This window comes from Salvelinus namaycush, chromosome 9 (assembly GCF_016432855.1).
Source record: "Salvelinus namaycush isolate Seneca chromosome 9, SaNama_1.0, whole genome shotgun sequence".
Taxonomy (NCBI): Eukaryota; Metazoa; Chordata; class Actinopteri; order Salmoniformes; family Salmonidae; genus Salvelinus; species Salvelinus namaycush.
The window spans coordinates 6,977,628-7,005,582 of record NC_052315.1 but is presented as its reverse complement, the minus strand read 5'-3'; the positions used below and the strand labels follow the sequence as shown (position 1 = coordinate 7,005,582).

The 27,955-nt window shown below is 42.5% G+C and overlaps 1 protein-coding gene across 2 annotated transcripts; it reads left to right on the top strand.

Moving 5' to 3' along the window:
- The first annotated feature begins 40 nt into the window (after positions 1-40).
- LOC120053634 (GRAM domain-containing protein 2B-like) lies at positions 41-27,955 on the top strand. Of its 2 annotated transcripts, none has more exons than XM_039000786.1 (12): positions 41-255; positions 16,352-16,492; positions 16,653-16,713; positions 16,849-16,921; positions 17,252-17,355; positions 18,502-18,600; positions 18,910-19,050; positions 19,261-19,357; positions 20,294-20,389; positions 20,580-20,679; positions 25,064-25,171; positions 25,698-27,955. In XM_039000786.1, exons 1-12 carry the CDS (start codon positions 164-166, stop codon positions 25,711-25,713), a joined length of 1,128 nt encoding a protein of 375 aa, XP_038856714.1. In that variant the 5' UTR covers positions 41-163; the 3' UTR covers positions 25,714-27,955. The 2 variants fall into 2 exon arrangements, with proteins under 2 accessions (XP_038856714.1, XP_038856715.1); XM_039000787.1 differs by lacking the exon at positions 41-255 and adding an exon at positions 6,326-6,576.

Here is a 27,955-nt window from a genome sequence, read left to right as displayed (position 1 = left end):
TCTCCCATTGGTCAGTTGGCTTGGTCCGATTTAAGCTAATTTAATGTATCGTCATAGCTAGAGTGGGACAAAAAAATAGAGGAGAAACTAAACAAATCTAAGAGTCGGCGTGCAACATCTCTGGTGGAGCGGCGTTTGGAGTCGAACACCGGTTGGAAGAAGAATGCTTGAAAACAATACGGATCGATTGAAAACCTTCCTGAGGAAGATGGATGAAAAGGCAATCGTCAGAATCAAGCACTTCATGAAAGAAAGGTAAGGATATATATTATCTACCTCACTTGCTTTGGCAATGTTAACACATGTTTCCCATGCCAATAAAGCCCCTTGAATTGAATTGAATTGAATATATAGCTAGCTAACTAACTGTTCGACAAAAACCGCTAGCCCAGCTTTAGCGCTCTGTACCAATGGGTGGATGTGCAAACAAACAGATGCTAACTTGACTAACGTTAGCTGGCTATCCGCTTCTTATAAAAAACGAACTTAGCTAGCTAATATCAACGTTTTGAATTCAATATAACGTAACTAGATATTTGTATCATTGCATTAAGCATGTTCACTGAATTGCTTTATATAGTTATTACTATTGTTGCACGAGTCGTTTATGTTCCTCAAGCGATGCATATACAGCCCTGTGCGATATTTAACTGGCTTGTTATGAAGCCAAGCCTTGCTAGTTAGTGACATAACTAGCTATGTAACTACAGTTGTTATTGAACACATTTTCAAAGGTAATCATGTCTACTATCTCACAAATAAATGTTCGTCAGCTGTTTGGAGTGTCTCAAAGGAACATTCGTTGTGCAAACAGCTGGACCTAAGGCACGCGTAAACATCGTATATTTTGATGCCTAGAGCTTCCTGATTTAAAAAATGGCTGGCTGTATATATATATATAGTTAGTGTTGGATGTTCTTCTTTAATTAGGTCGCAGTGGAATACTTTTTACACTCAGGCCTTCATATTATCATTGACACCCTAACTAGCCAAACTCAGAAATCCACAAGCCTACAGTCAAGGAAAGTGAGTTTCTTTACATTCAAAACAGGCCCATAATATTAACTTTTCACCACTGTTAACAGAAGGGGGTATGTGTTGAGTGTTTTTTTTTATGAAAATGGACAGCTTACATTGTTTTGTTATTACATCTTCCAATGCTCAGGTTCAGAACAGTTGTAAATCTCATTGCCTCTCTCGCAGAGGAAAACACGATTACCTCATCATCCTCCTGCACCACTATGTGGATCAGAATGACACCACTATTTATTTCTCCTGCTGATGGCGGTGATGATCCTGCTCTGAGAATAACCACAGACTGTATGGATCGACGTCACAGCAGGGGACACACAGGAGAAATGTTCTATTTTCCATTGACACTTAGCCCCACATCGGTGTGACACTGGGGTTTTTATGTTAATGTCAGCTCTAGTGTTATTGTTTTCATCAGCAGTGTGCCACTACAGACTTGTGGCTATCAGAATCAACAATCTCTTCATCATTCAAGACAGTTTGTTTGTGACAAGGTGTTAAAGTTCAGTTAGCCATTTATGTAAATGACAGTTAAAGTATCCGGAGGCTTGGCCCCAATTCAGGGCATGTCTGCCGGAGCCAGGAGACACGGTTGCCGTGTAAATATAAACAGAAAAGGCTGAGTCTTTAGGGTAAAACACCAGGGTAAATGGTCAATGGAAACGCATCATTATTAGTCCCCATGGGTCAACCACAGGTGGTCTTTCCCTTTTTATATCATGGCCGTAGCATATCACCGTTTAAGCCCCATACAATAGAAATCCTGTTACTTTCCATCCTCAGTCCCCTGGAAAACAATTGGATTTCCTATTATCCCTGACCCTCTAGGCGATCTCTTTCACTGTTACTGGTATGTGAAAGTGACATTGGTGGGGGTAATCTCTCAGGTCCTCGAGTGTACAGTTCTAACAATGTGTACTTGTCTAAAGGAGGATGGGTAGTTTTGAAGTTCAAATAGTCCTACGTTGAAGCTGGGAATAGACGGGGAGGGGCTGCAGGCCAGGGGAGAATTTCAATCGTATTTCCTTGATTCCTCTGGTCCTCTCGCCTCCCTCTCAAAAACCATTGGATGAGAAGGTCTGAGGTCCTGCCCCTGTGACCTTCTCATCCAATGGGTTTTGAGTAGGAGGCAAGGAGAGAAGACATGAGCAATCAAGGAAATGTAATTGAAATTCTCCCCAGGTGTCCATCTGGCTCCTTGAAGGTGCTTGACTGAGAAGACATTCTCATTTACAGCAACGACCTGGGGCATAGTTACAGGGGAGAGGAAAGGGGAAGAATGAGCCAATAGGAACCTGGGGCTGGTTAGGTAGCTCACAACCAGGGGCAGGGGAGGCTTACATTACCAGACTAAGGGGATTTAACCAAACCTTTGAATTATTGTTATTTAAGGCTAAGCCTAACTCTTGAGGTTTTGATATACTCATTTTTGTACTTACATGGTGTGAGAGCCAGGTGGGAGTTTCCTGCTTGGTGGTGTGACTATCGTGAGGCTCTGCTGGAAGAATTGCCTTCTGTCTGCGTCGGCTGAACATGGAGGAAGTGGCAAGAGCCCATGGGTGGTATGACACTCCCAAACACATTGTTCTGCTGGGCCTGACGGCGCACCGCATCGTTGTTTGGCACCCTGCCTTGTCCTGTTGGACCAGTCTGCTGCAGAGCAAAGCGGCACCCTCCCTGAACCCTCGCTGGCCTCAGTTCACATCACTTGATTAGTTGACTGTTTTGCTCTTGCTCAATACTGGGATGTAAAGTAGATTTGTCATATTTGCTTGAATTGAACTGTGCTGTTTGCCCTTGTGGCACTTAGATTAGGCTGAACAAAAAATGGTTTTGGATTGTTCTGTTAACCTTAGTTATTTGTACAAAATATTTATGTATGGTTAGGCCATGTGTGAAAGCTTTGGAATTTGTACTTCCCCTTACTTTTAATCGGCGCACTGTAAAACAATTAATTTTAGCAAGTTCAGGAGAGCCCATCTTTTGTCACCTGGTCTTTGCGTTTGGCTGCAACCAATATGATTGGGCGATAGAAAATCAGCAGTTCACCTGACTGGATATTTTTTTCTTCCTGTTCTGAGGACCACCACATCTGTCAAAGCTCTTAAGGACCACCATTCGCAGAGTCGTGGGACAACTTTTGCTGCTCTGAAATGCCTCCCCACCTCTCCCCCCCCTGATGTGGTAAACAGAGGAACCTATCTAGTCCACCCTTTAGCTTATGTAATGCAGTTGCTTTTGCGGACATGAGGAGATATCGTATACCACCTCAACGAGGATAGTGTACTACCAGATCTGTAACAAGCTTCCCATCTGCACAAACTGATATTAATAGATTTTTAAAAAATTGTCATTCCCCACACATCTCAAAGCCCGCTTCTATTGGGAGACCTGGTGTTTCGTTTGATACCCGGAAGTGTGTTTTAGGTTAGAGCCCTGCACGGGCATACATTTTAAGACTGAGCCTTACCCATGCCTGCGACGTTCAAACCCTACCCAGGCTCGATTGCTTCTATCAAATGTAAGGCCTGGCCCTGCCGAAATCAGAAATAACTTCCTCTGTGAGGATAAATGAACTAGCTGTTCCTCTCTCACTCGCACCCTGTGCACAACTCGCTCGGCTCATGGCGAACTGAGTCTGGGTATCCATAGCAACGGCTCCGCTTGGGCTGCTCTGCTCAGTGAAGATATGAGAGCAGTAACTGTTAGCTACTTTTCATCACTCAACTCCGACAAATCTCAAGGAACATTCATTTTCTGTGAAATAATGTCGCCTGTCTTATATTTGACGAGGTTAAAGAATTTGACACCATTTTATGATCTTAGTCAGATATGACTGTACTGCGCGGCAGAGCACACGAGAATGGCTCAGCTTCAAAATGTTAGTGCTACATTCTGTGATGCCCTGCCAGTCCCGTACATAACCCCATGTATAATGGCTGGGAATGGCAATGGTAAGAGCTGTTCTGCGATAAGCCCTCTTAGCTCCTTGTGTGACCATAGCAGCCGATACATATCATACCCGGTGATTTTAAACTGAAGCGGACAAATGACGGCAGAAATCAAGTGGATAGGGATGGAGGTGCTGTTGGTCCAGCTCGTACAATGTGTGCAGGTAAAATCATGTGTGTCGACTTGGCCCAATGAACTAGACAGTGTTTATTTATTTATTTTTTCAGCAGAGAAGTGGTCAGTAGCCACCTTGCTTACATTGCAGCCTTAAAGTACAGAGTTGACTAGGAGTTTAAACCATATTTTAGTTTTTCTTGTTGCCAAAGCAAACAATTGGCCTTTTGACATGCAAGTGTGAAGTCCTTTTCAATTGCAAATGTCATTGAATTGGCCTGATGAGGAAGAGCTCATCAGCTGATAGGCCAATCTGCTTCTTTGTTGTCCACCAATGAGACTCTTGACAACATTATGCTAAAATGTCATTCATGTAACGACACATGCTAGATAAGTAACCTTTTTGCATTTGACTCTTTCACAGTCCTCAGTAAAAGCCTGTTATAGGAGTCTATGTTAAGTGGTCTTCTGTAGCTCAGTTGGTAGAGCATGGTGCTTGCAATGTCGAGGTAGTGGGTTCGTTTCCCGTGAGCACCTCTATGTAAAATGTATGCATGAATACGTTGCTCTGGATGAAAACGTCTGCTAAATGGCACATAGAAGTGGATTTACACATGCTAGAAAGTAGGAGGAGTAAGGGGCTAATTTAAGACTGCTGGCCATTTATGTTGTGGAATCTCTGTCTGTCCAGGAGGCTGTTAAGCATGACAATCCTTGGGTCAAACTTACGGTTAAAGGGAAAGTGAAAGATTTTTCGTGTTTTTTGTACTTACCCAGAGTCTGATTTTAACTGATGAATACAATTTATGTCTCTACATTTTTTTTAAGGTTGTTTCTGGACCAATTTGCTAACTAGCGTTGGCGCAATGACTGGAAATCTCTGGGATCAGCTAGCGTTAGTGCAATCAGCTAACATCTAAGTGTGAGAATGAGTCGCTAAAACGGAACCCAAACTGGCTGCGCGAGTGCGCTATCGTGCATAAATGTGTTTTGTCCCCCTACACCAAACGCGATCACGACACGCAGGTTAAAATATCAAAACTCTGAACCAATTACATTCATTTGGGGACAGGTCGATAAGCATTAAACATGTATGGCAATTTAGCTAGTTAGCTTGCACTTGCTAGCTAATTTGTCCTATTTAGCTAGCTTGCTGTTGCTAGCTAATTTGTCCTGGGATATAAACATTGAGTTGTTATTTTACCTGAAATGCACAAGGTCCTCTACTCCGACAACTAATCCACACATAAAACAGCCAACCGAATCGTTTCTAGTCATCTCTCCTCCTTCCAGGCTTTTTCATCTTTGAACTTATATGGTGATCGCATCTAAACTTTCATAGTATTACCACGACAACCGGCAACAGAGTTCGTCTTTCAATCACCCACGTGGGTATAACCAAAGAAGGAGATGGTACGTGGGTACCTGCTTCTATAAACTAATGAGGAGATGGGAGAGGCAGGACTTTCAGAGCGATCTGCATCAGAAATAGGAATGACTTCTATTTTAGCCCTTGGCATTGCAGACGCTCGTTGGCGCGCGCGCAATAATTGAATAACATGGATTTCTACATTAATTTTGCGACGCTCGCGCAGGCGACGTGTCCGGTCTGGTCACCATGTTAGTTATAGCCTCAGTCCCAAGCTACCTCCTTGTGTCCTCCTGAAAACACAGATGCCAATGTTTTTTTCTTTCCCCCACCATTATTAGTTGTGACTCCCAAAAGTGTAAACATTTTTTTTTTTAAGAAGTGCATTCAACCTGAAGCCCTACTCAAATTTGGATCCACCTACGGGCTGAATTTGAACTCATGCCTCTGAAAGGTGTCCTTTTTTTAACAGGCGCCGTTGTCCATGTGTATTTCGATTCCTTGCTCATTGTACTGGTTGCTTTGTAGCACCATCCCTTGAGTCATTTTGAATTTGACTGCCATTTCAGTGACTCGGTGTTTCAGTGACTCGGTGAAGCCATTTTCATGCTGTGGTGAGAATAGAGGCTGGTGTTAATTCCACACCTCACGCTCTTCCCTTCCCAATGTCAGCTGTTTCCAAGGTAACGCCAGGTGACACAATCTGAGTGGGGTCAGTGTGGCTTGGAATCCAACCCTCTTGTTGCTTTTTCATCCCCCACTCTCTCTCTCTCTGTCTCTCTGTCTCTCTGTCTCTGTGTGCTGCTTCTCTTCCTACCCTTCAATGTTGTTTTGAACTGCAGCTGTAAAAGAGAGAGACCTTTACACCCTTTTGACTGTCTGCAGTTGCTCCCGGGTCCAGACCGGAGAGCAAAAAGTACACACTCTCCTTTTTCTCACACACACACACACACACACACTGCTTGTATTCGGACCAGCGGGCGCTCTCTCTCTGTAGCAGCTGAAAAAAAGGTGGTTTAGGACAAGCTTTGGCTGATCATGGAGAGAGGAAACAGCCAGTGGTATGACCAGGATGCTACAGACTGTCGTCGTGCAGGGAATGGGGCGAGGTAGGGCTCTCTTCACCTGTCACAGCCTACTCACTGCCTTTTTAATATTTTGGACGGATCAGGGTGTAGCCTGAGTGTGAGTGAATGCCGTCAAGGCTTTTCCATTTTACGTGAGTATGACTTTTCTCCCTCAGTGTCGACTGTGGATTTAGCCAAACGGCTTGCTTGACTCCAACCACCAGCAGGACGCAACGTTTTGAGAAGTTCAGATAGAAATAGGCTATGTAGAACAAACGTGCCCCTGACGTGTAGAATAAGGAATAGCATCAGCTCTAAATCATGGCATTTCTATCTGCGACGTTCAACAACGTTTGATTGCAGAACCGTGGCCCAGGATTAGTCATGGCCTCCGTGTCGAAGTCCATTACCCGAGGGAGTGGAACCATCTCTAGATCACAGCCTATTGGCCTCAATTGATCTGCTGGTGTATTCCTTGGGGGCATACAGCGGGTTGGCTACACTTTCTGGATTACAAGCTAGTTACCTTGGAGGTTATCACCCTGATCTTTTTAAAAGTGCTTCTGGGCGGTGGGCTGCTGCTAAACCAATATAGAGGACATCATAGAAACTATGGGGGAAACACTATTATATGACAATGTGAATTACTTTAGTAGACTACAGTTTCCCTTATACAACTTCTAGCATGCAACAAATTGGTTGCTTGACTTTGTTATTCCCCCTGCATTTCATTGGCTGTTGCATTTTAATTTTAATCGTATTCTGTGATTTGGACCTCGCTGACCACATGTTACAAGTAGGCTACAGTACGGTGGATTCTCGTCTCAAACTTAGCAGACAGGCAGCAAACATATATTTTTTTGGAAGGCCTCCACAACAAACAGTGTAGCTAGCAAGTACTGTGTGACTGGCTGCCAGCCAACGCTCCAAATAAGCACGCACATATGTTACGTGGCAGGATCTGAGAGTTCAACCGTCTAAGCATGCACATTCCATCCCCATGTTTGCTTTGAGACCTGGCCAATGTGTCCTGTCTTCTGTACCACAGACGGGACCTGTTCTATCAGATTCTCATCTTCCTCATTTTCATTTATAGAAAAACACAATGACAGGCATGATCTAATTGTCAGACATTCCTCAATGAGATTGAAATGTATGTTTTCACTGTAATGCCTATACGTACCATGCTCTATACCAGGGATCATTGACTGGATTCAGCCGCTGGCCTATTTTGTTTGTATTTTCTTGAGCAGATGGTCGGGACGGGGGTCGGAACATAATTACAAATCATTTGTAGCCTGCAAATTGACCGCAAGAAGCCTGACTAAAACATAATAATTTCAAACCTTGCTTACATTTGTATACGATCATGTGTCTATTATGCATGATAATACTTGAACAGATTTCCAAAAAATCACTGGTGTTTTTAGTCTAATGTCCAACAATTTAAAATAAGTTTTGCTCACAAAACATTGTGGGGGGTGGGGGCAAATGAAACCAAATTGGGCCCGCTGGCTGCTAGTTGGGGAATCCTGCTCTCTGTTTTATACCTAGACTGTAAGCAGCCTAAAGGGAAACCATAAAGCATTTAACCTGTGTTCCTGTAACAGTGTAAATAAAGTGTTTTACTATTGGGAGATTTTGCTGGTCATTGTTTGCCTTATACAGAGCTGATCATGTCAGCCCGGTGATGTAACTGTCACATGGTGCGTGATGTAAGTAGTTTTCCAGTCAACTACAATTTTGTAATTGCCCGTGACTTATGTTTTATACAACACCTTATTGCTATCTGATATAGCCTAGGCCTAATGGTTTTTGAAAGCGCTGTGTGCCTGTGGTATAATTGGCCGTTCATACAATAGTGAGAGGCATATTGGCAATTAGTGGTACAAGCCCTGAATTCTGATTTGGCTGAAAGCCATGGTATACCACGGGTCATTTTACTGATCTGATTACGGTGGTAACCAGTTTATAATAGCAATAAGGCTCCTCGGGGGTTTGTGTTATATGGCCAATATACCATAGCCATGGGCTGTGTCCAGGCACTCTGCGTTGCGTCTTGCATAAGAACAGACCTTAGCTGTGGTATATTGGCCATATACCACACCTCCTCGGGCCTTATTGCTTAATTCGTGACCGCTCATGTATGTCATGTAGCTAAGGATGTATGTCCTAAAGGAACCAGTGCAGGTCTAGAATAGACCATGGCATATAGACAATGCTGGTATGCCATGTCTGTCACCAATGGTTCATTTGATACCGGTTTTCTAAACGGGACTCGCTTGGCAGGATTAAGAGTTGCGTGTGTGTCTAGTGTGGGCGGACATTGTCGAAATATTATTAAATGCGTTTCAAGGAAATTACATATTGTAATGGGGGGGGGGGTGATGACAGAGTAAACTCATCAGAACAACTCTTGAAGTTTTTTGCTCAACAAACTACACGCACCGTTCTCATGAAAAGCAAGAGCTGCAGCATAAATGATACAAATGTATCTGGCTCTACTGTAGCAGTAGTGTTTGGATCTGTACAATTCAGTTAAAATTACACATACCCGTGACAATCAGATCCGACACAGATCCGTGACATTATTTAGAATTCTTGATTTGGACCTGCTCGGGTCCGGATGGGGTCTCGGGTATTCGGGTACAGGGGGATCCGTGAAGACCTCTCACACACCTCCCTGGGTTTCTCAGACTTTCCCTGAACTAGATGTCTTCAAGCTAAACAAGATCCACAGGCCAGCCTACATAAAAAGGATCCGTAGTTCATTCATTTTCACTCTGAGCTAGTGGAACTTTTTTAGATGACGGGAAGGGATTTTTTTGTTTTTACATGTCCCCACCTGTGCATTGCGCCACTAAGGAGGCGTGGGCCCTTAGGCTTACGTCACCCACTACGAAGTGTCACACCATTTCAACACAAAGCCACATCCTTCAGGTAATAGAACTGCTTTCACTTGAAGGATATGGCCAGACTGAACTGGTTCAGAAGTCACTCAGAAAAAAACCATTCCATTGCAGCAGTGTTGGAAAGAAAAGAGGACCTTCAAGTTTTCTTCAACTGTTTTGACTGACGGCACATTATGGATTGAAGTGTGCTTTTATTCAGATAAGGTCTTGCTATGAATAGGTATATGAGTTTTCGTTCGTCTGGGAGACTGCGTCTGAACGGGTAAGACTTTAGACGGCAGTTTAACTAATTTGATTGTATAATACTTTTCAGGCAAATTATTTGGACTTCTGCACAGACATTCACGATTCAGGTTGAGACCTGTTTTGTCATGTTACGTTGATCTTCGTCTAGTGTGTTTTTTTTTTTGGTAGCCTAAATCCATTGAGATTTCTATTTTATGTTCTATTTGTCCTTTGAAAAAAAAAAAAATCAACTCTGTCCTATGATTGTCTTTTGTATTGCCTTTTATTGGATTCGACTTGGACTTGCGTACATTTTGAAATGTAATTGATTTGAAGATGTTCACTGCAATCATATATGGGTGATTCTCACAACTGGCACTTGACAAAGAAAAATATATATCATTCCTCTTGGGTCGCTAAGGTTAGGATCTGTATTTTAATAATAATGTTTATTGATCAGATAATATGCATTTTACCACAATATCCACAACTACCAACGCAAAAATTATCATTCTCGTTTTTTTTTTACATTGCTCACCAAGCCTGAGTTAAACACACTGAAAACGAATAGATTTAAAATTAAATTAATGGAGTTAATTTATCTCATTACTGCAACACAATATAAAGTAATGAAGTTAAACACCTTACTATAGATTTAGATAAGTATTATCTATTACCCCCTTTTTTTGCCTCTAGGCAAGTCAGTTAAGAACAAATTCTTATTATCAATGACAGCCTAGGAACAGTGGCCTTATTCAGGGGCAGAACAACAGGTTTTTACCTTGTCAGCTCAGGGATTTGATCTTGTAACCTTTCGGTTACTAGTCCAACGCTCTAACCACTAGGCTACCTGCCGCCCCGATTACGGGAAGGGCTTTTTTTTATGAGTCAATACATGTTAGAAACACCTTTTGGCAGTAATTGCCTCTGTAAGTTGTCTTGGGTGAGTCTCTAACAGCTTTGCACACCAGGATGGTGCAATATTTGCCCATTTTTATTATTTTCAAAATAATAATGGGCAAGGTGAAGTTTGGAAGTTTTTGCCATAGTTTTGACTTAAATTTGCTTGAAAATCTAACTTGGCCACTCAGGATCATTCATTGGCCACTCAGGATCATTCATTGGCCACTCAGGATCATTCATTGGCCACTCAGGATCATTCATTGGCCACTCAGGATCATTCATTGGCTTCTTGGTAAGCAACTCCAGTGTAGATGTGGCCTTGTTGTAGGATATTGTCCTGCTGAAAGGTGAATTTGTTTCCAGTGTCTGGTGGAAAGCCGACTGAAGCAATATTTTTTAAATTATTTATTTTGCTTAGCTCCATCTCGTTTAATTTTATCCTCATAACGTGTCAAGCATACCCATAACATGATGCAGCCACCACCATGCTTGAAAATAAGGAGGCAGTTACTCTGTGATGTTGGATTTGCCCCAAACATCAGGCTTTGCATTTAGGCCAAAAGGTTTATGCCTTTGCTGTGTTTTCTTGCAATATAACTTTAGTGTCTTGTTGCATACAGGATGTGTGTTTTGGAATATTTTTGTATTCTTTTATTGTTTTCAAACTGTCATTTAGGTCATTTATTGTGGAGTAACTACAATGTTGATTTAATATTTTTCCCATCACAGCCTAGGAACTCTGTAGCTGTTTTAAAATCACGAATGACCTCATGGTAACGTGTCTGAGCAATTTCCTTTCTGTCCGGAACGGGTTTAAATCATCATCCACAGCCTGACCATGCTTAGAGAGATATATTCAATGTCTGATTTGTTATTGTTACCCATCTACCAATCACTGCCCTTCTTTAAGGCTTTTGAAAAGCTCCTTAGTCTTTCGTAGTTGAATCTGTGCTTCAACACTTGACTGAGGGGCCTGACGTATGTAAACTCAGCAAAAAAGAAACGTCCTCTCACTATCAACTGCGTTTATTTTCAGCAAACTTAACGTGTAAATATTTGTATGAACATAAGATTCATAACAACTGAGACACAAACTGAACAAGTTCCACAGACATGTGACTAACAGAAATTGAATAATGTGTCCCTGAACAAAGGGCGGGGGGGGTCAAAATCAAAAGTAACAGTCAGTATCTGGTGTGGCCACCAGCTGCATTAAGTACTGCAGTGCATTTCCTCCTCATGGACTGCACCAGATTTGCCAGTTCTTGCTGTGAGATGTTACCCCACTCTTCCACCAAGGCACCTGCAAGTTCCCGGACATTTCTTGGGGGAATGGCCCTAGCCCTCACCCTCCGATCCAACAGGTCCCAGACATGCTCAATGGGATTGAGATCAGGGCTCTTCGCTGGCCATGGCAGAACATTGACATTCCTGTCTTGCAGGAAATCACGCACCGAACGAGCAGTATGGCTGGTGGCATTGTCATGCTGGAGGGTCATGTCAGGATGAGCCTGCAGGAAGGGTACCACATGAGGGAGGAGGATGTCTTCCCTTTAACGCACAGCGTTGAGATTGCCTGCAATAACAAGCTCAGTCCGATGATGCTGTGACACACTGCCCCAGACCATGACGGACCCTCCACCTCCACATCGATCCCGCTCCAGAGTACAGGCCTCGGTGTAACGCTCATTCCTTTGGCGATAAACGCGAATCCGACCATCACCCCTGGTGAGACAAAACCGCGACTCGTCAGTGAAGAGCACTTTTTGCCAGTCCTGTCTGGTCCAGCGGCGATGGGTTTGTGCCCATAGGCAACATTGTTGCCGGTGATGTCTGATGAGGACCTGCCTTGAAAAATTAAAGGAGAGCCGCACACTCTAGAAGCTCAGATGCAATAATTTAATAGCTTGTCTGTCGAAACGTTGGTTGTCTTCATCAGTGCCTTACAACAGGCCTACAAGCCCTCAGTCCAGCCTCTCTCAGCCTATTGCGGACAGTCTGAGCACTGATGGAGGGATTGTGCGTTCCTGGTGTAACTTGGGCAGTTGTTGTTGCCATCCTGTACCTGTCCCGCAGGTGTGATGTCCTGATCTACAGATCCTGTGCAGGTGTTGCGAGGACGATCAGCTGTCCATTCCTGTCTCCCTGTAGCGCTGTCTTAGGCGTCTCACAGTATGAACATTGCAATTTATTGCCCTGGCCACATCTGCAGGCCTCATGCCTCCTTGCAGCATTCCTAAGGCACGTTCATGCAGATGAGCAGGGGCCCTGGGCATATTTCTTTTGGTGTTTTTCAGAATCGGTAGAATGGCCTAGGTTTTCATAACTGTGACCTTAATTGCCTACCGTTTGTCAGCTGTTAGTGTCTTAACGACCGTTCCACAGGCGCATGTTCATTAATTGTTTATGGTTCATTGAACAAGCATGGGAAACAGTGTTTTAAACCCTTTACAATGAAGATCTGTGAAGTTATTTGGATATTTATGAATTATCTTTGAAAGACAGGGTCCTGAAAAAGGGACGTTTCTCTTTTTTTACGAGTTGATGTAGTATGTATGGAGGAAAGAGGAAGGGGTAGTCATTAAAAACCAACCCTTATTTCACCCAGTGATTCCATGTAACTTATTATGTGATTTGTTAAGCCACATTTTACTCCTGAACTAATTTAGTGAATAAATAATAGTAAGTATGTGAATACTTACTATTTTAATTTTTATTAATTTGTAAACATTTGTTGAATTTTCTTTTCCCTTTGACATTATGGAGTAGCCTGTTTTGTCTACATCAATGACAAAAAGTCACAAATCTATTTCAATCCCACTTCGTAACGCAACAAAATGTCAACATTCAAGGTAGGTTGGTCCCGTGTGGCTCAGTTGGTAGAGCATGGCGCTTGCAACGCCAGGGTTGTGGGTTCAATTCCCACGGGGGGACCAGGGTTCAATTCCCACGGGGGGACCAGGATGAATATGTATGAACTTTCCAATTTGTAAGTCGCTCTGGATAAGAGCGTCTGCTAAATGACTTAAATGTAAATGTAAATGTAATACTTATGATACCCACTGTACATGGGGTTTATACACCCATATTTCTTGACAACCCCTACTTAATCAAATAACTGTTTTACAAAAAAACTATACAATGGGTGTAAGCAGTGGTCCTAGTAATTAATTATACCTCTTTTCTCTGTATATATCAACGATGTCGCTCTTGCTGCGGGTTTTTCCTTGATCCACCTCTACGCGGACGACACCATTCTGGATACAGCTGGCCCTTCTTTGAACACTGTGTTAACAAACCTCCAAACGAGCTTCGATGCCATAACACTCCTTCCGTGGCCTCCAACTGCTCTTAAACGCTAGTAAAACTAAATGCATGCTTTTCAACCGCTCGCTGCCCGCACCCGACTTCAGCGATGTCATTTACAAAATAGCCTCCAACACTCTACTCAGACTACATCCAATTTGCTATCACAGTGTCATCTGTTTTGTCAGCAAAGCCCCATATACCACCCACCACTGCGACCTGTATGCTCTCGTCGGCTGGCCCTTGCTACATATTCGTCGCCAGACCCACTGGCTCCAGGTCATCTATAAGTCTTTGCTATGCAAAGCTCCGTCTTCTCAGCTCACTGGCCACCATAACAACACCCACCCGTAGCACGCGCTCCAGCAGGTATATTTCACTGGTCGTCCCCAAAGTCAACACCTTTGGCCACCTTTCCTTCCAGTTCTCTGCTGCCAATGACTGGAACGAATTGCAAAAATCACTGAAGTTGGAGACCTATATCTCCCTCACTAACTTTAAGCATCAGCTATCTGAGCAGCTTACTGATCACTGCAGCTGTACACAGCCCATCTGTAAATAGCCCATCCAACTACCTACCTCATCCCCCATATTGTTTTTAACTTTTTTTTGCTCTTTTGCACACCAGTATTTCTACTTGCACATCAGCATCTGCACTGTATCTATCTCTATCACTCCAGTGTTAATTTGCTAAATTGTAATTACTTTGCTACTATGGCCTATTTATTGCCTTACCTCCTTACACTGTATATAGATTTTTCTATTGTGTTATTGACTGTACTTTTGTTTATCCCACGTGTAACTCTGTTTTTTGTCACACTGCTTTGCTTCATCTTGGCCAGGTCGCAGTTGTAAATGAGAACTTGTTCCTGGTTAAATAAAAAATAAAGATTAGCTTATTATCGTTACCAAGATTAAGGTTCTACTTGCCAAAAACTGACCTAAAAATGTTTTTTTGGCAATGAGGCCCTTCAATCTGCAAATAATAGGAGACAGCCATTTTGAATCAGCAAACAATTGACCCGATTACTAAAGCCCATTCATGCCTCCATGTTGGTAATGGTAAGTTATTTTAAAAAATGTACTTTTTAGTCATTTTGGTAATGAGAAGGTAAAGTGTCGTGAAGGGGGTATTAGAGAGTAAGAACCTAATTATGAAGGCCTATAAGTCAAGAAATTAAAATGAACATAGATTTGATGCATCATGGGTGAATAACTTTTAAATATATATATATATATATATATTTTTTTTTTACAGTAACTTGAAAAAGTGTTACGGTAATTAGAAATGTCCACAGACGCATTTTACGTAATACGAATTAGTTTTAACGTAAACTTCAACTACTATTAAAAAAAAAAAAAAAAAATCTGATTCATGGACAAACTGCAGCAACCTATGGATTAGGTTTTTCTAAAGTAAAATTGTATAAAATTATCCAATCATTTAATCATGACATATTTCAGTAATGAGAATTTTGGGTGAAAATGTTTATTTTTATTTTTTATTGTCAAATGTAAAATGTATTTATAACAAGACAATGTGCCATAAACTAGGCATCTTAGTCTTCAGAGTGATATTTGATTGTTGACAGATGCATCATGGGTTTTCTAACTCAATTTACTACTGCCATAGTGAAACGCCTCAATATAACTTTATAGATCTGTCATTCTCATTGGAAGCCAGTCTAAGAAGCTGTATATCTGTTCTCTGTGTTATTTCTATGCTCCCCGTTCTAAAGTTTTGTTTTTGGGCCTTCTACTTTCTGTTTCGCACACCAGCTGAAATGCAATATTTTTTGGTTATGGAAAATATTTTTTGCAGTGGTTTAGATGGTACAATGATTATCTACACTATACTTGTTTGTTTTGTTGCAAACTGAAATTAGGCAAATTATTAGAATTTTAGCAACCAGGAAATGGTGGAGGGATTTCAGCATAGTGCTTCTTTGAAACTGGTTTCATGAGAATCACCCATATGATTTGCCTACAAGGAAGCTAGTCGCCAAACACCTCGTTTTGCTGTATTTACCAGAACGCTGTGGTTTACTAGCTAGAACTTTACAGACTTGTCAGTGTGACACACCATTTTGACTTATACGATAAGGCAGGCTACAGAAAAAGGGTCACCATTTCCGCTCATCATAAAGACCTTTTCTCTCATTTCACAATTAACTTGTTGTATCCCAGTGGCTGAAATATTCATATCCATCTTAATGGCGTGTATTTAAGGCAGCCCTCTGAAGGAATTAGGCTAGACGCCATGTTTGGAAAGCAGTGCTTCATTACGTAATATTCATATTCGATACTTAATGGTTCGACAATTGTCAAGTCTAAATACAAATGGCGCGTTAGAAAATAGATGTATATGTTGTCTCTCTTTAGCCCCTCATACATCAGTGGCTGAAGATTGATGGGTGTTTTGGTTGATCTATTTTGCCCTGTCACTGAACCCTTCTGGTCCTCTCTTCCAGCTACCAGGTGGAGAGCGGAGGATTGTCTGTGAAGGAGAGTAAGACGCTGGAGAAGACCAGGAAACCCCTCAGTCTGGAGGAGACCCAACTGGAGCTGCTGCTGCAGCAGAGCAGAACTTTCACCAGACAAGCCCCTGTCAGGTAACTACACTGACCCTGTGCAACCATGTACACTCAAGACTTGGGCCTTTCATAGTCTTATAAACATACCTGTTTTCTCTTTGAAGCTAAGGCCTCTGTGTGAATGTCAGCAACCTGCTAAAGCCAGTAACGTCATGCTGATGATCTCGGTCTTCCACAGGTCTCGGACGTTCGATGTGGACAGAAGTTTGGAGAGGACTTTAAGCATCGGTTCACAAAGTGTACGTTCACTCTTCTGACTTTTTTACACTGTTTGTGGTTGGGATAGCTATACTCAGCTGCTTTATCAAGTGTTCAAGACTACTCAGTACTTTAACATGGTCAATTTAGTAAGCTTTTCCTCTTCTGTTCTACAGAGTTTTATAAAGCACAACAAAACATTCCACAAGCTGTTTCCTGACATTCCAGAGACTGAAGACTTGCTACATGGTAAGTGAAGTTTTGAATATTATCGGTGGCCAATGGTGACTCTCCAAACGACATGTGACGCCTGTGCCAAGTCATGGGAACAGCTAGTCATGCTTTTCTCAAAGTCCTAAATCACAAAAACACGAGCGGTGACTTTATTTTTTATTTTTTTTACTAATCGTTCAAACGGTGGCAGGGTTAAGTGAATCTGCAGGGGCCATAGTAACTGACAATGGTGCACGTTTATCTGGGAGTCATTTTGGCCTTTACCCACGCTGACTGACAGTGTGTCATCACCCTGCCAGGACTTATGTAACTAATGCTTCCCCATGTCCTCCCTCTCTCTCCCAGCGTACATCTGTGCCCTGCAGAAAGAGGTGCTCTACCACGGCAGGCTCTATGTCACCAAGCATCACGCGTGCTTCCACTCCTCAGTGTTGCTCAAGGACACCAAGGTAAGCAACCCTTGATGGGCGACCCTGACCCTTGATTGTTCGTCTGTATACTTTATTTTCACTCCATGGCATAGCAGTTGTTCGTCTGTATACTTTATTTTCACTCCATGGCATAGCAGTAGGCTGTTCTGTGTGGAATATGGACTAGGCTGTTCAGTTAAACAACATGGTTTGAACTTTGTCCTATTTGTCAATGGACAGTTTAGAAGTCCTATTACTAGCTAATGGAGAAATGTCTACACATCTTTCCCAATGACGTGTTCATGTTTAACACACAGTTTATTTATATACTGAACAAAAATATAAACACAACATGGAACAATTTCAGATTTTACTGAGTTACAGTTCATATGACGAAATCGGTCAATTCGTTAGGCCCTAATCTATAGATTTCACATGACTGGGAACACATATGTATCCGTTGGTCACAAATTCCTTAAAAACAATGGGCCTCAGGATCTCGTCATATCTATGCATTCAAATGGCCATAGATAAAATGCAATTGTGTTTGTTGTCTGTAGCTTATGCTTGCCCCATACCATAATACAACTGCCACCATGGGGCATGTTCACAATATTGACGTCAGCAAACTGCTCGCCCACACAACGCCATACACGTGGCCTGCGGTTGTGAGGCCGGTTGGACGTACTGACAAATTCTCCAAAAAATACATTGGAGGTGGCTTATGGTAGAGAAATGAACATTAAATTCTCTGACAACAGCTCTGATGGACAGTTCTGCAGTCACCGTGCCAATTGCACGCTCCCCCAATTTGAGACATCTGTGGCATTTTGTGCAACAACTGCACATTTTAAAGTGGCCTTTTATTTTCCCCAGCTTCTTGATATGCCACCCCTGTCAGGTGGATGGATTATCTTGGCAGAGAAGAAATGCTCACTAACAGAGATGTAAACAAATTTGTGCCCAAAATTTGAGAGAAATAAGCTTTTTGTGCGTATGGAACATTTCTGGGATCTTTTATTTCCGCTCATGAAACATGGGACCAACACTTTACATGTTGTTTATATTTTTGTTCAGTGTGTTAGTTTAACTTTGTACATCTAAAGTCATGGGGGAAAAAAGCCATAAAAGTCACAATGCAGTAAGTATCAAGTTAAGGTTTGTTGGTCCTCTTTGTTTCTACAGTTAGTGATCCCTGTGACCAGCGTGCAAATTGTGAAGAAGCAGAACACTGCCCTGCTGGTGCCCAATGCCCTGTCTATCCGCACCACCGAGGGAGAAAAGGTCAGGGGTCACTTTCTCAGTTGTCCCATTGGCACAGTGCATAGTCCACCATTCGTCTGCCACCTTAATCAGATGATTAGATCTATACTGGAGGTTTTAATATCAATATTTAATAGAGGGCTGTCTAAGTCATCAGACAAGTTGTGTACTACACATTGACCTCTGATGGATGACATGTACGATTTGAATCAGATTTAATGACTGGCTTATTTAACAATGTACATTTTGAAGGTGAACGGTTGCAGCCTTGCCTGTTCCAGGGCATACAAGGGCATCCAGGCTAAATGTCTCTCCTGTGTGTGTTTTCAGTACCTGTTTGTGTCTTTGCGGAACCGAGAGGCGTGTTACAAGCTCCTGCGATCCGTGTGTCCTCAACTGAATGATGGAAGTGCCAACAGCAGCCCTCTATTCTCTTCTGCAGAGAATAGTTTTGATCAGGACAAGCTGGTGGTAAGTTTTATAATCTTCAAATTCATAAAGATGTCATTTTATAAAGTTTAAAGTCGGCCTAATGGATTTCCCTGAGCAACAGGTACTGCAGATACTACAACAGCCCTTTGTAACCTGCTGATACTTCCTCATATTCCAATGTAGATCTTTTGGCCTCTATTTTGAAGCTGGTTTTAACCCACTGTCTCTCTCCATGGACCTCTCTCACAGAATTCCAGTCAGTCCAGTCTAGACGACAGTTTTGACCAGCCGGACGGGTCAGACCCGAAGCTCTTCCTCGACTCACCCCCACCAAGACCAAACAAAGGTGAGTAAACCTAACTGGAATACCAGAGTGGTATTTTATGAAGCAGGTTTGAGGAGTTGGCGAGGTAACTTTGGTCAACTCGGAGTTCAAGTCGGTATAACCAGTCATACGAAGTGGGTCACGTTTTAACCAGGTAAATGTCTGACAACAAATCCCTCAGCACTAACCTGCTCCGGAGCAGGCTAACTCCATTTATCCTGAATGAAGTGTCTGAGCTGCGAATTGAGGACCAATGAAATCAGATTCCCTCCCTCTCGCAATTTTGTATGACTTAATACAGTTATTTTATTGATAGGAGTGGGGGGGGGGGGGGGTGAATGTGGTTGTACATTGATAAGCACACAAGGCTGTATTAACCATAAATAATACAATTAAGACAGCACTTCTAAAAACCTATTTCACTCCATAGCCTGCTGAATTTGCAAGATACGTTTTCTTTCATTTTGATTTTGGCACCAATAGAAAATGTGCCACTGACTCGCCCATGGATTGATGTTTCAGCATTGTCTCAATGAAGAGTTCTGTGTTTGACTAGCCATGTGCAACATTGCACGCAAAGTTACGGCCTGATAGATTTTAATGGAGGATGAGCAATATCCACCGTCCTAGTGCGGATGACGCCTGAGTTGGAATGTGAAGCTGTTTAGCTTCAGAAAACCCTGAATAGATGTAGGTTGCTTTGTAGGATACCCCTCTGGCCTGTTTCTCTTGAGCATGCTTTTTTAATCTAGGACTAGGTTTCATATTAAGCACAAAGTTCAACCTCTCCTATAGGTCCTAATGTGTATACTAATAAAGTTTACAGTTGGCTACAAGTTAGCGTTATCTGTTGTGCATGTACCTGACCTCTATATGCAAAGTCCAAGGTCATGTTTTCAGAGATGGACTAACGTGTATGCCCCCCCCCCCCCCCCCCCCCCTTTTTTTCCTTCTCAGACCTAGTGCCTCAAGGGAGCAACTCCACCCCGAGGAGCATAAACACACAGCAGAGAGACAGCTCCTCAGAGGACCTCTCAGCTAACCACCCACAATGTAGGTCTATGTTTCTGGCTGGCTCCTTTTCTCACACAAACAGAAATGCACGTGACTGTACAAAAACTTTCATGCAGCGAGCCACTGACAAGCCTGTTGTGTTGCTGAAGTGGATTTTAAATAAAAGCCGTCCTGGCTGGAGATGACCTACAGATGTTAACCAAGTGTCGTTCCATCTCTTCCGGGTCAGGTGGCTCATGGGTGTGGAGTGTGACACGGAGAGCCTGCTCCCTTCTCATCCAGAGAGACGCCAGCAGCCTCAACACTCTCCTCTTCATCTACCTAATACTGTAAGTGAACTCTAAATAACCTTTAACCTGTAAGTGACCTCTAACGTCTCAATCAAATGTATTTACAAAGCCCTTCTTACATCAGCTGATGTCAAAGCACGACCAGGTGGACTGGGGACAGCAAGGCGTCATCAGGCCAGGTAGTCCTAGGGCTCAGGGGAGGGGGGGAGGTGAAATACTCCAGATAACAGACTGACCATAGCCCCCCCACGACACACACACTATTGCAGCATAAATACTGGAGGCTGAGACAGGAGGGGTCAGGAGACACTGTGGCCCCGTCCGACAATACCCCCAGACAAGGCCAAACAGGCAGGATATAACCACACCCACTTTGCCAAAGCACAGCCCCCACACCACTAGAGGGATATCTTCAACCACCAACTATCTATCCTGAGACAAGGCCGAGTATAGCCCACGAAGATCTTCCTCACGGCACGAACCCAAGGGGGGGAGGGCGCCAACCCGGACAGGAAGATCACGTCAGTGACTCAACCCACTCAAGTGACGCACCCCTCCTAGGGACGGCATGGAAGAGCACCAGTAAGCCAGTGACTCAGCCCCTGTAATAGGGTTTGAGGCAGAGAATCCCAGTAGAGAGATGGGAACCAGCCAGGCAGAGACGGCAAGGGCGGTTTGTTGCTCCAGTGCCTTTGTTCACCTTCACACTCCTGGGCCAGACTACACTCAATCATTGGACCTACTGAAGAGATGAGTCTTCAATAAAGACTTAAAGATCAAGACCGAGTCTGTGTCTCTCACATGGGTAGGCAGACCATTCCTTAAAAATGGAGCTCTATAGGAGAAAGCCCTGCCTCCAGCTGTTTGCTTAGAAATTCTAGGGACAATAAGGAGACCTGCATCTTGTGAGTGTAGGTATGTACGGCAGGACCAAATCAGAAAGATGGGTAGGAGCAAGCCCATGTAATGCTTTGTAGGTTAGCAGTAAAATCTTAATCAGCCCTAGCCTTAACAGAAAGCCAGTGTAGAGGTTAGCACTGGAGTAATATGATAAAATTTTGGGGTTCTAGTCAAGATTCTAGCAGCCGTGTTTAGCACTAACTGAACTTCATTTAGTGCTTTATCTGGGTAGCCGGAAAGTAGAGCATTGCAGTAGTCTCAACCTAGAAGTGACAAAAGCATGGATTCATTTTTTTTCCTTCAAGTTTCTGATTTTTGCAACGTTACGTAGATGGAAAAAAAGCTGTCCTTGAAACAGTCTTGATGTGTTCGTCAAAAGAGATCAGGGTCCAGAGTAACTCCGAGAGGTCCTTCAGTTTTATTTGAGACGACTGTACAACCATCAGGATCAATTGTCAGATCCAACAGAAGATCTCTTTGTTTCTTGGGACCTAGAACAAGCATCTCGGTTTTGTCCGAGTTTAAAAGTAGAACATTTGCCGCCATCCACTTACTTATGTCTGAAACACAGGCTTCCAGGGAGGGCAATTTTGGGGCTTCACCACATTTCATCGAAATGTACAACTGTGTCGTCCGCATAGCAGTGAACGTTAACATTATGTTTCCGAATGACATCACCAAGAGGTAAAATGTATGTAGTGAAAACAATAGGGGTCCTAAAACGGAGCCTTGCGGAACACCGAAATTTAGTTGATTTGTCAGAGGACAAACCATCTACAAACTGATATCCTTCTGACAGATAAGATCTAAACCAGGCCAGAACTTGTCCGTGTAGACCAATTTGGGTTTCCAAATTGAATGTGGTGATCGATGGTATCAAAAGCAGCACTAAGGTCTAGGAGCAGATGCAGAGCCTCAGTCTGACGCCATTTAAAAGGTTATTTACAACCTTCACGAGTGGCAGTCTCAGTGCTATGATGGGGTCTAAAACCAGACTGAAGTGTTTCGTATACATTGTTTGTCTTCAGGTAGGCAGTGAGTTGCTGCGCAACAGCTTTTTCTAAACTTTTTGAGAGGAATGGGAGATTCGATACAGGCCGATAGTTTAAAAAATATATTTTCTGGGTCAAGGTTTGGCTTTTTCAAGAGAGGCTTTATTACTGCCACTTTTAGTGAGTTTAGTACACATCCGGTGGATAGAGAGCCGTTTATTATGTTCAACAGGAGGGCCAAGCACAGGAAGCAGCTCTTTCAGTAGTTTAGTTGGAATAGGGTCCAGTATGCAGCTTGAAGGTTTAGAGGCCATGATTGATGAAAATAATGTGTCAAGAGATATAGTATTTAAAAAAAACTTGAGTGTCTCCCTTGATCCTAGGTCCCGGCAGTGTGCAGGACAACTGAACTTCGGAGGAATACGCAGATTTAAAGAGGAGTCTGTAATTTGCTTTCTAATGATCATGGTCTTTTCGTCAAAGAAGTTCATGAATTTATTACTTCTGAAGTGAAAGCCATCCTCTTGGGGAATGCTGCTTTTTCGTTAACTTTGCGACAGTATCAAAAAGACATTTTGGATTGTTCTTATTTTCCTCAATTAAGTTGGAAAAATGATGATCGAGCAGCAGTGAGGGCTCTTCGATACTGCATGGTACGGTCTTTCCAAGCTAGTCGGAAGACTTCCAGTTTGGTCTAGCGCCATTTCCGTTCCAATTTTCTGGAAGCTTGCTTCAGAGCGTGGGTATTTTCTGTATACCAGAGCTAGTTTCTTATGACCAAATGTTTTTAGAGGTGCAACTGCATCTAGGGTATTACGCAAGGTTAAATTGAGTTCCTCAGTTAGGTGGTTAACTGATTTTTGTACTCTGACATCCTTGGGTAGGTGGAGGGAGTCTGGAAAGGCATCTAGGAATCTTTGGGTTGTCTGAGAATTTATAGCACGGCTTTTGATGCTCCTTGGTTGGGGTCTGAGCAGATTATTTGTTGCGATTGCAAACGTAATAAAATGGTGGTCCGATAGTAATTCAGGGAACTCAGTGAGGAACGCTGTATATGGCCCAGGAGGCCTGTAAACGGTAGCTATAAAAAGTGATTGAGTAGGCTGCATAGATTTCATGACTAGAAGCTCAAAAGATGAAAACGCAGTTTGTTTATTTTGTAAATTGAAATTTGCTATCGTAAATGTTAGCACCACCTCTGCCTTTGCAGGATGCGTGGGGGATATGGCCACTAGTGTAACCAGGAGGTGAGGCCTCATTTAACACAGTAAATTCATCAGGCTTAAGCCATGTTTCCGTCAGGCCAATCACATCAAGATTATGATCAGTGATTAGTTCATTGACTTGGAATTGAGGGATCTAACATTAAGTAGCCCTATTTTGAGATGTGAGATATCACAATCTCTTTCAACACTCATCCTTCAATAATCTCTATTTACTAAACACGTAGCCTATTCTGTGTTTGCTCAGTTTATGGCATTCGTGAGTGTGTAAGCTTTAGGGTCTCTCGTTTCACAGAACACGTTTCCAGGCGTATACTCTGTAGGCATGGTAACCAACACGTTTCCAGGTGTATACTCTGTAGGCATGGTAACCAATGTGTTCCTAACAGCATTTGCATACGTGTGTTTAGTCACACGTGATAAAACAACGAGATTAACAAAAGCTATGTGTCTGGTTAAAGATGCACTATGCAGAAATCGCGCTGCCGTTTCCTGATTGCTAAGATTCTAATAGTTTGGCAAATTTCAGTTTGTGACAAAACAAGCAAGTATAGAGAATCATTGTACCATCTAAACCGCTGTGAAAAATATTTTCCATAACCCAAAATTTTGTATTTATAGCTGTGTGATCAAAACCGAAAGGAAGATGCAGAAGAATGGGAAGCATAGAAATAGCGCACATTGAACAGATCTACAGCTTCTTAGACTGGCTTTCAATGAGTGACAGATTTATAACTCGCATTTCTTTGAATTGTCGTGTCACCCCAAAAAAAGTAACATATTGCAGCAGCAGTTCTGACCTGTGAGTTACATAAGGTCCAGCAGCGCTATATCTAGATATAGTACTACCTGCTGTGTGAGACTAAGTTTAAGCATTGGAATGTGCTCTTTGAAGACTACAGTGCATTCGGAAAGTATTCAGACCCTTTGACGTTTTCCACATTTTGTTACATTACAGCCTTATTCTAAAATTGATTCAATTGTTTTTCCCCCTCATCAATCTACACACAATACCCCAAAATGACAAGAAAAAACAGGTTATTTTTTGCTAATTTATGTAAAAAAAAATAAACATCACATTTACATAAGTATACAGACCCTTTAGTACTTTGTTGAAGCACATTTGGCAGCGATTACAGCCTCGAGTCTCCTTGGGTGTGACGCTACGAGTTTCTCCCATTCTTCTCCATGCTCTACCACAGGATGACAATAGATTTGGAGGAAACTCATTTTGCATGGCCTATGTCTACTTTGAATTGATGTAAAATGAAGCTGCATGAGAGTGTGACTTAACATTCTGTGTTTTAGGGTGGTACTGCTGCTGCTATCGTCGGGGTACATCGGCCTCCGCATCGTGGCTCTGGAGGAACAGCTGACCTCTCTAGGTGCCCTCCCTGAATTCTCCTCACAGAGTGGGTAAGACGACCCCCACCCAACCATATCCTAACCTCCACATAACATGTCACAACCACAACTAGCAACCATGTAATTTCTTTAATTTAAACTTGCCCTTTTATATATGAACGCAAGCATGACTATTTTCATTGTCTGGCTCCAGATTCTGGCAGGCTTTAGGCACCTATCTTTGATGGCTATACAGCGGCAGGACCTGGTCAGTTGGCTCAAGCAGATTGAGCAGCAGCCTGGTCCAAGATCTCTATGAGAGACATATGCCCGTATATCTGTGCTGTGGTTATACACAGGTGTGATTTCAGACAATTATTAACTGAGACTTCTGATGACCTAAGATATCTTATCTGCCCTTTTGTGGTTGTGCAAGTTGCCTCTCCCTCCCCTTTTCAGAGTTCTGACTTTCAAATTCCCATAAGAGATGCAGCTCAGCTGATGCAAAGCCAAATCCTTTTGTATCGCAAAGAGGTGTGTTCAGGCCTTTTTATTTTTTTAAATAATTATACTGAACTGCTTTCTTTCACTTTCTTAGGTATAAGGACACATAACCCTGATTGGCCGGAGGAGATGTTGGATGACTCATGAGTGGAGGATGTGACAATATGGCGCCAGTTGAAGATCTAACAATGAAAAAAGAGAACTGGAACTCTCGTGTTGAAGATATACTGTCCTCTTCCTAGAAGAACTTGAAGGAAGAACTAGGAGACATTTTGATGGTGTTCTAGTGATGGCCCGTCACCTCCCTGTATGATTTCAGAGACCGATGGGTATATCAAAGGGCTATATTTAAGAGAGCTAGACCCAGGCCAGCCACGACTCGCAGCAAGCAGAGCCAAGCCAACATAGGACACACACAAATGATCTGCTGTGTGCCTGACTTGAAACCAAAGCCAACTGGCTCAAACTGAGCACCAACTGAAGAGGGGAGGCGATAGTCAACTCAATCTGCTCTCGGATCAGATTGACAAGAAGCGATTACTCAGAGAACTCTGGAATGTGTGCTCGTTTCCATCCTATGTATTCTCTTCAAGAGCATGTGGTCTGTGCAGACGACCTGATTCCAGCCTAGTCCTGGGTTTGCTTTTTTAACACCTTTAACACTAAGGTACAAGTGCTATGCAAGGCCAAAGATGCAGAGTGCACAGAGATGACTTTTGACTCTTATCTCCTACTATAGTATCACTTCATCAGGGTGTTACAAGTCGATCTGTATTTAATCTTTCACTACTAAGTCATATGCGGGTACTCTTGACGGATTCTTCTGGTAATCGGCCATAATGATAACAATAAATATCTTCTCTTACACGGATCAGCTAGCCGAGCAACCATTTTGATTTCCTCTCCTGACAGTCTCTTCCTCTCCTCTCTTTAAGATCAGCAGTATTAATCCTGCCATTGGCATGATTTAAACCTGTTTTAATGATCAATGCTTTGGAGGCCACTCCCTTGATTCTCACTGGATGTATGCATCTTCAACGTGCCAAAAAGAGTACGATCAGGTTGAATGTTGTCTCTTTTGTAGAGGTTCCATTTTCTACTACTTCCCTCTTCTACTACTTTGATCATCAAAGTAGTTTTGGATATTCCAAACCAATACTATTGTCTTATTCAGATTTTAATATATCTGTTGATGACTTCTGTACTGTTTTAGAAGGAACTGACCTGTGAAAAGCAAAGAATCGAACCTAGTCGTTGACAGGCCTGTTGAGAACAAACACTTGTTCCTGCTGGTTCAGACGTTTCAGGACTGTTCAAGTAGCAACATACTGTATGTTATTGCACGTGTCTGGAACATCGGATACTTGACTGATATATTATGCACACTCATTTGAGTCACCTTTTTTGAGAGGACAACCATAAAAGTGTAACTATCAAGTGACGTTGTTAGTGAGGTCCTAATTTTAAACAAAGCAAAAAATAGGTGGTCCAGAAAACGTATTTCAATATGCAATAAAGATTATTCATGGGGGGGGATTAGCAACCTGTAGGTTTTTTTTTTTTTAATGGAGTCTGTTGTGAGAATTGTTTGTTTAAAAAAAGTGAGGCCAAAATAATGTCTCTGGTGAGCAAGCGAGGGCACTTTAAAAGTTGCTGAACCTGCCAAAATCCTAAGACATAACATTTGACTGAGGTGGCGTTTTCATTCTTTAGTAATTTGATGGTGCTAAGACCTTATGTTCTTCTCAGGGGTGGGTGCAACCTGCCGGTTTCAGGGTCACGGCACCACTCAGGGTTGGGGTTGTCACACATTGAGTTTGTCCTTGTCCACCACAGAGATAATGCTCAATCCACTCTTCATTGAGAATCCCATTGTACCGTTGCAATATATCAGTCTGTGATTTTTGTTTTAACTTGTTTTTTTCCCTCTTGTTTTTCGACCGACAACTTGAAACATATCGACAATCTAACATCTGTCTGACTAGCTCAATACTGGGTACTCTGTGTTGACGGGACATGAAGAGCGTTGAAGTGACGTCTGTTATATCCTGTTACGGTTGGGTAGTTGTAGTCAGATGTTGGGCTAAAAGATGTATGCCTACATGACATAAAGTAGTACTGTCAGTCGCCGTCCTTCCCCACCAGTAGACAGCACATGTAGTATGTCTTCAAATGGTCACAATGCAAGAATCTCAATGAAGATCCCAGTGTGGTTTTGCATTATTGAAGTGTTGTAAATAATTGTCCTTTTATTCTATTTGATTACTGTATTTATTTGCATTCTATGTAAATCAAAGTCTCTGTGAGATTTTGCTTTGGTGTTGTTCAAAAATAAATCAACTGTTGCAAGAA

Bases quoted from the DNA above. Each gene is read 5' to 3' on its own strand.
- LOC120053634 (XM_039000786.1), top strand. From the start codon at position 164: ATGCTTGAAAACAATACGGATCGATTGAAAACCTTCCTGAGGAAGATG. The intron at 256-16,351 runs GTAAGGATATAT...CCTCTCTTCCAG, and splicing joins AAGCACTTCATGAAAGAAAG to CTACCAGGTGGAGAGCGGAG. The intron at 17,356-18,501 runs GTAAGCAACCCT...TTGTTTCTACAG, and splicing joins TGTTGCTCAAGGACACCAAG to TTAGTGATCCCTGTGACCAG.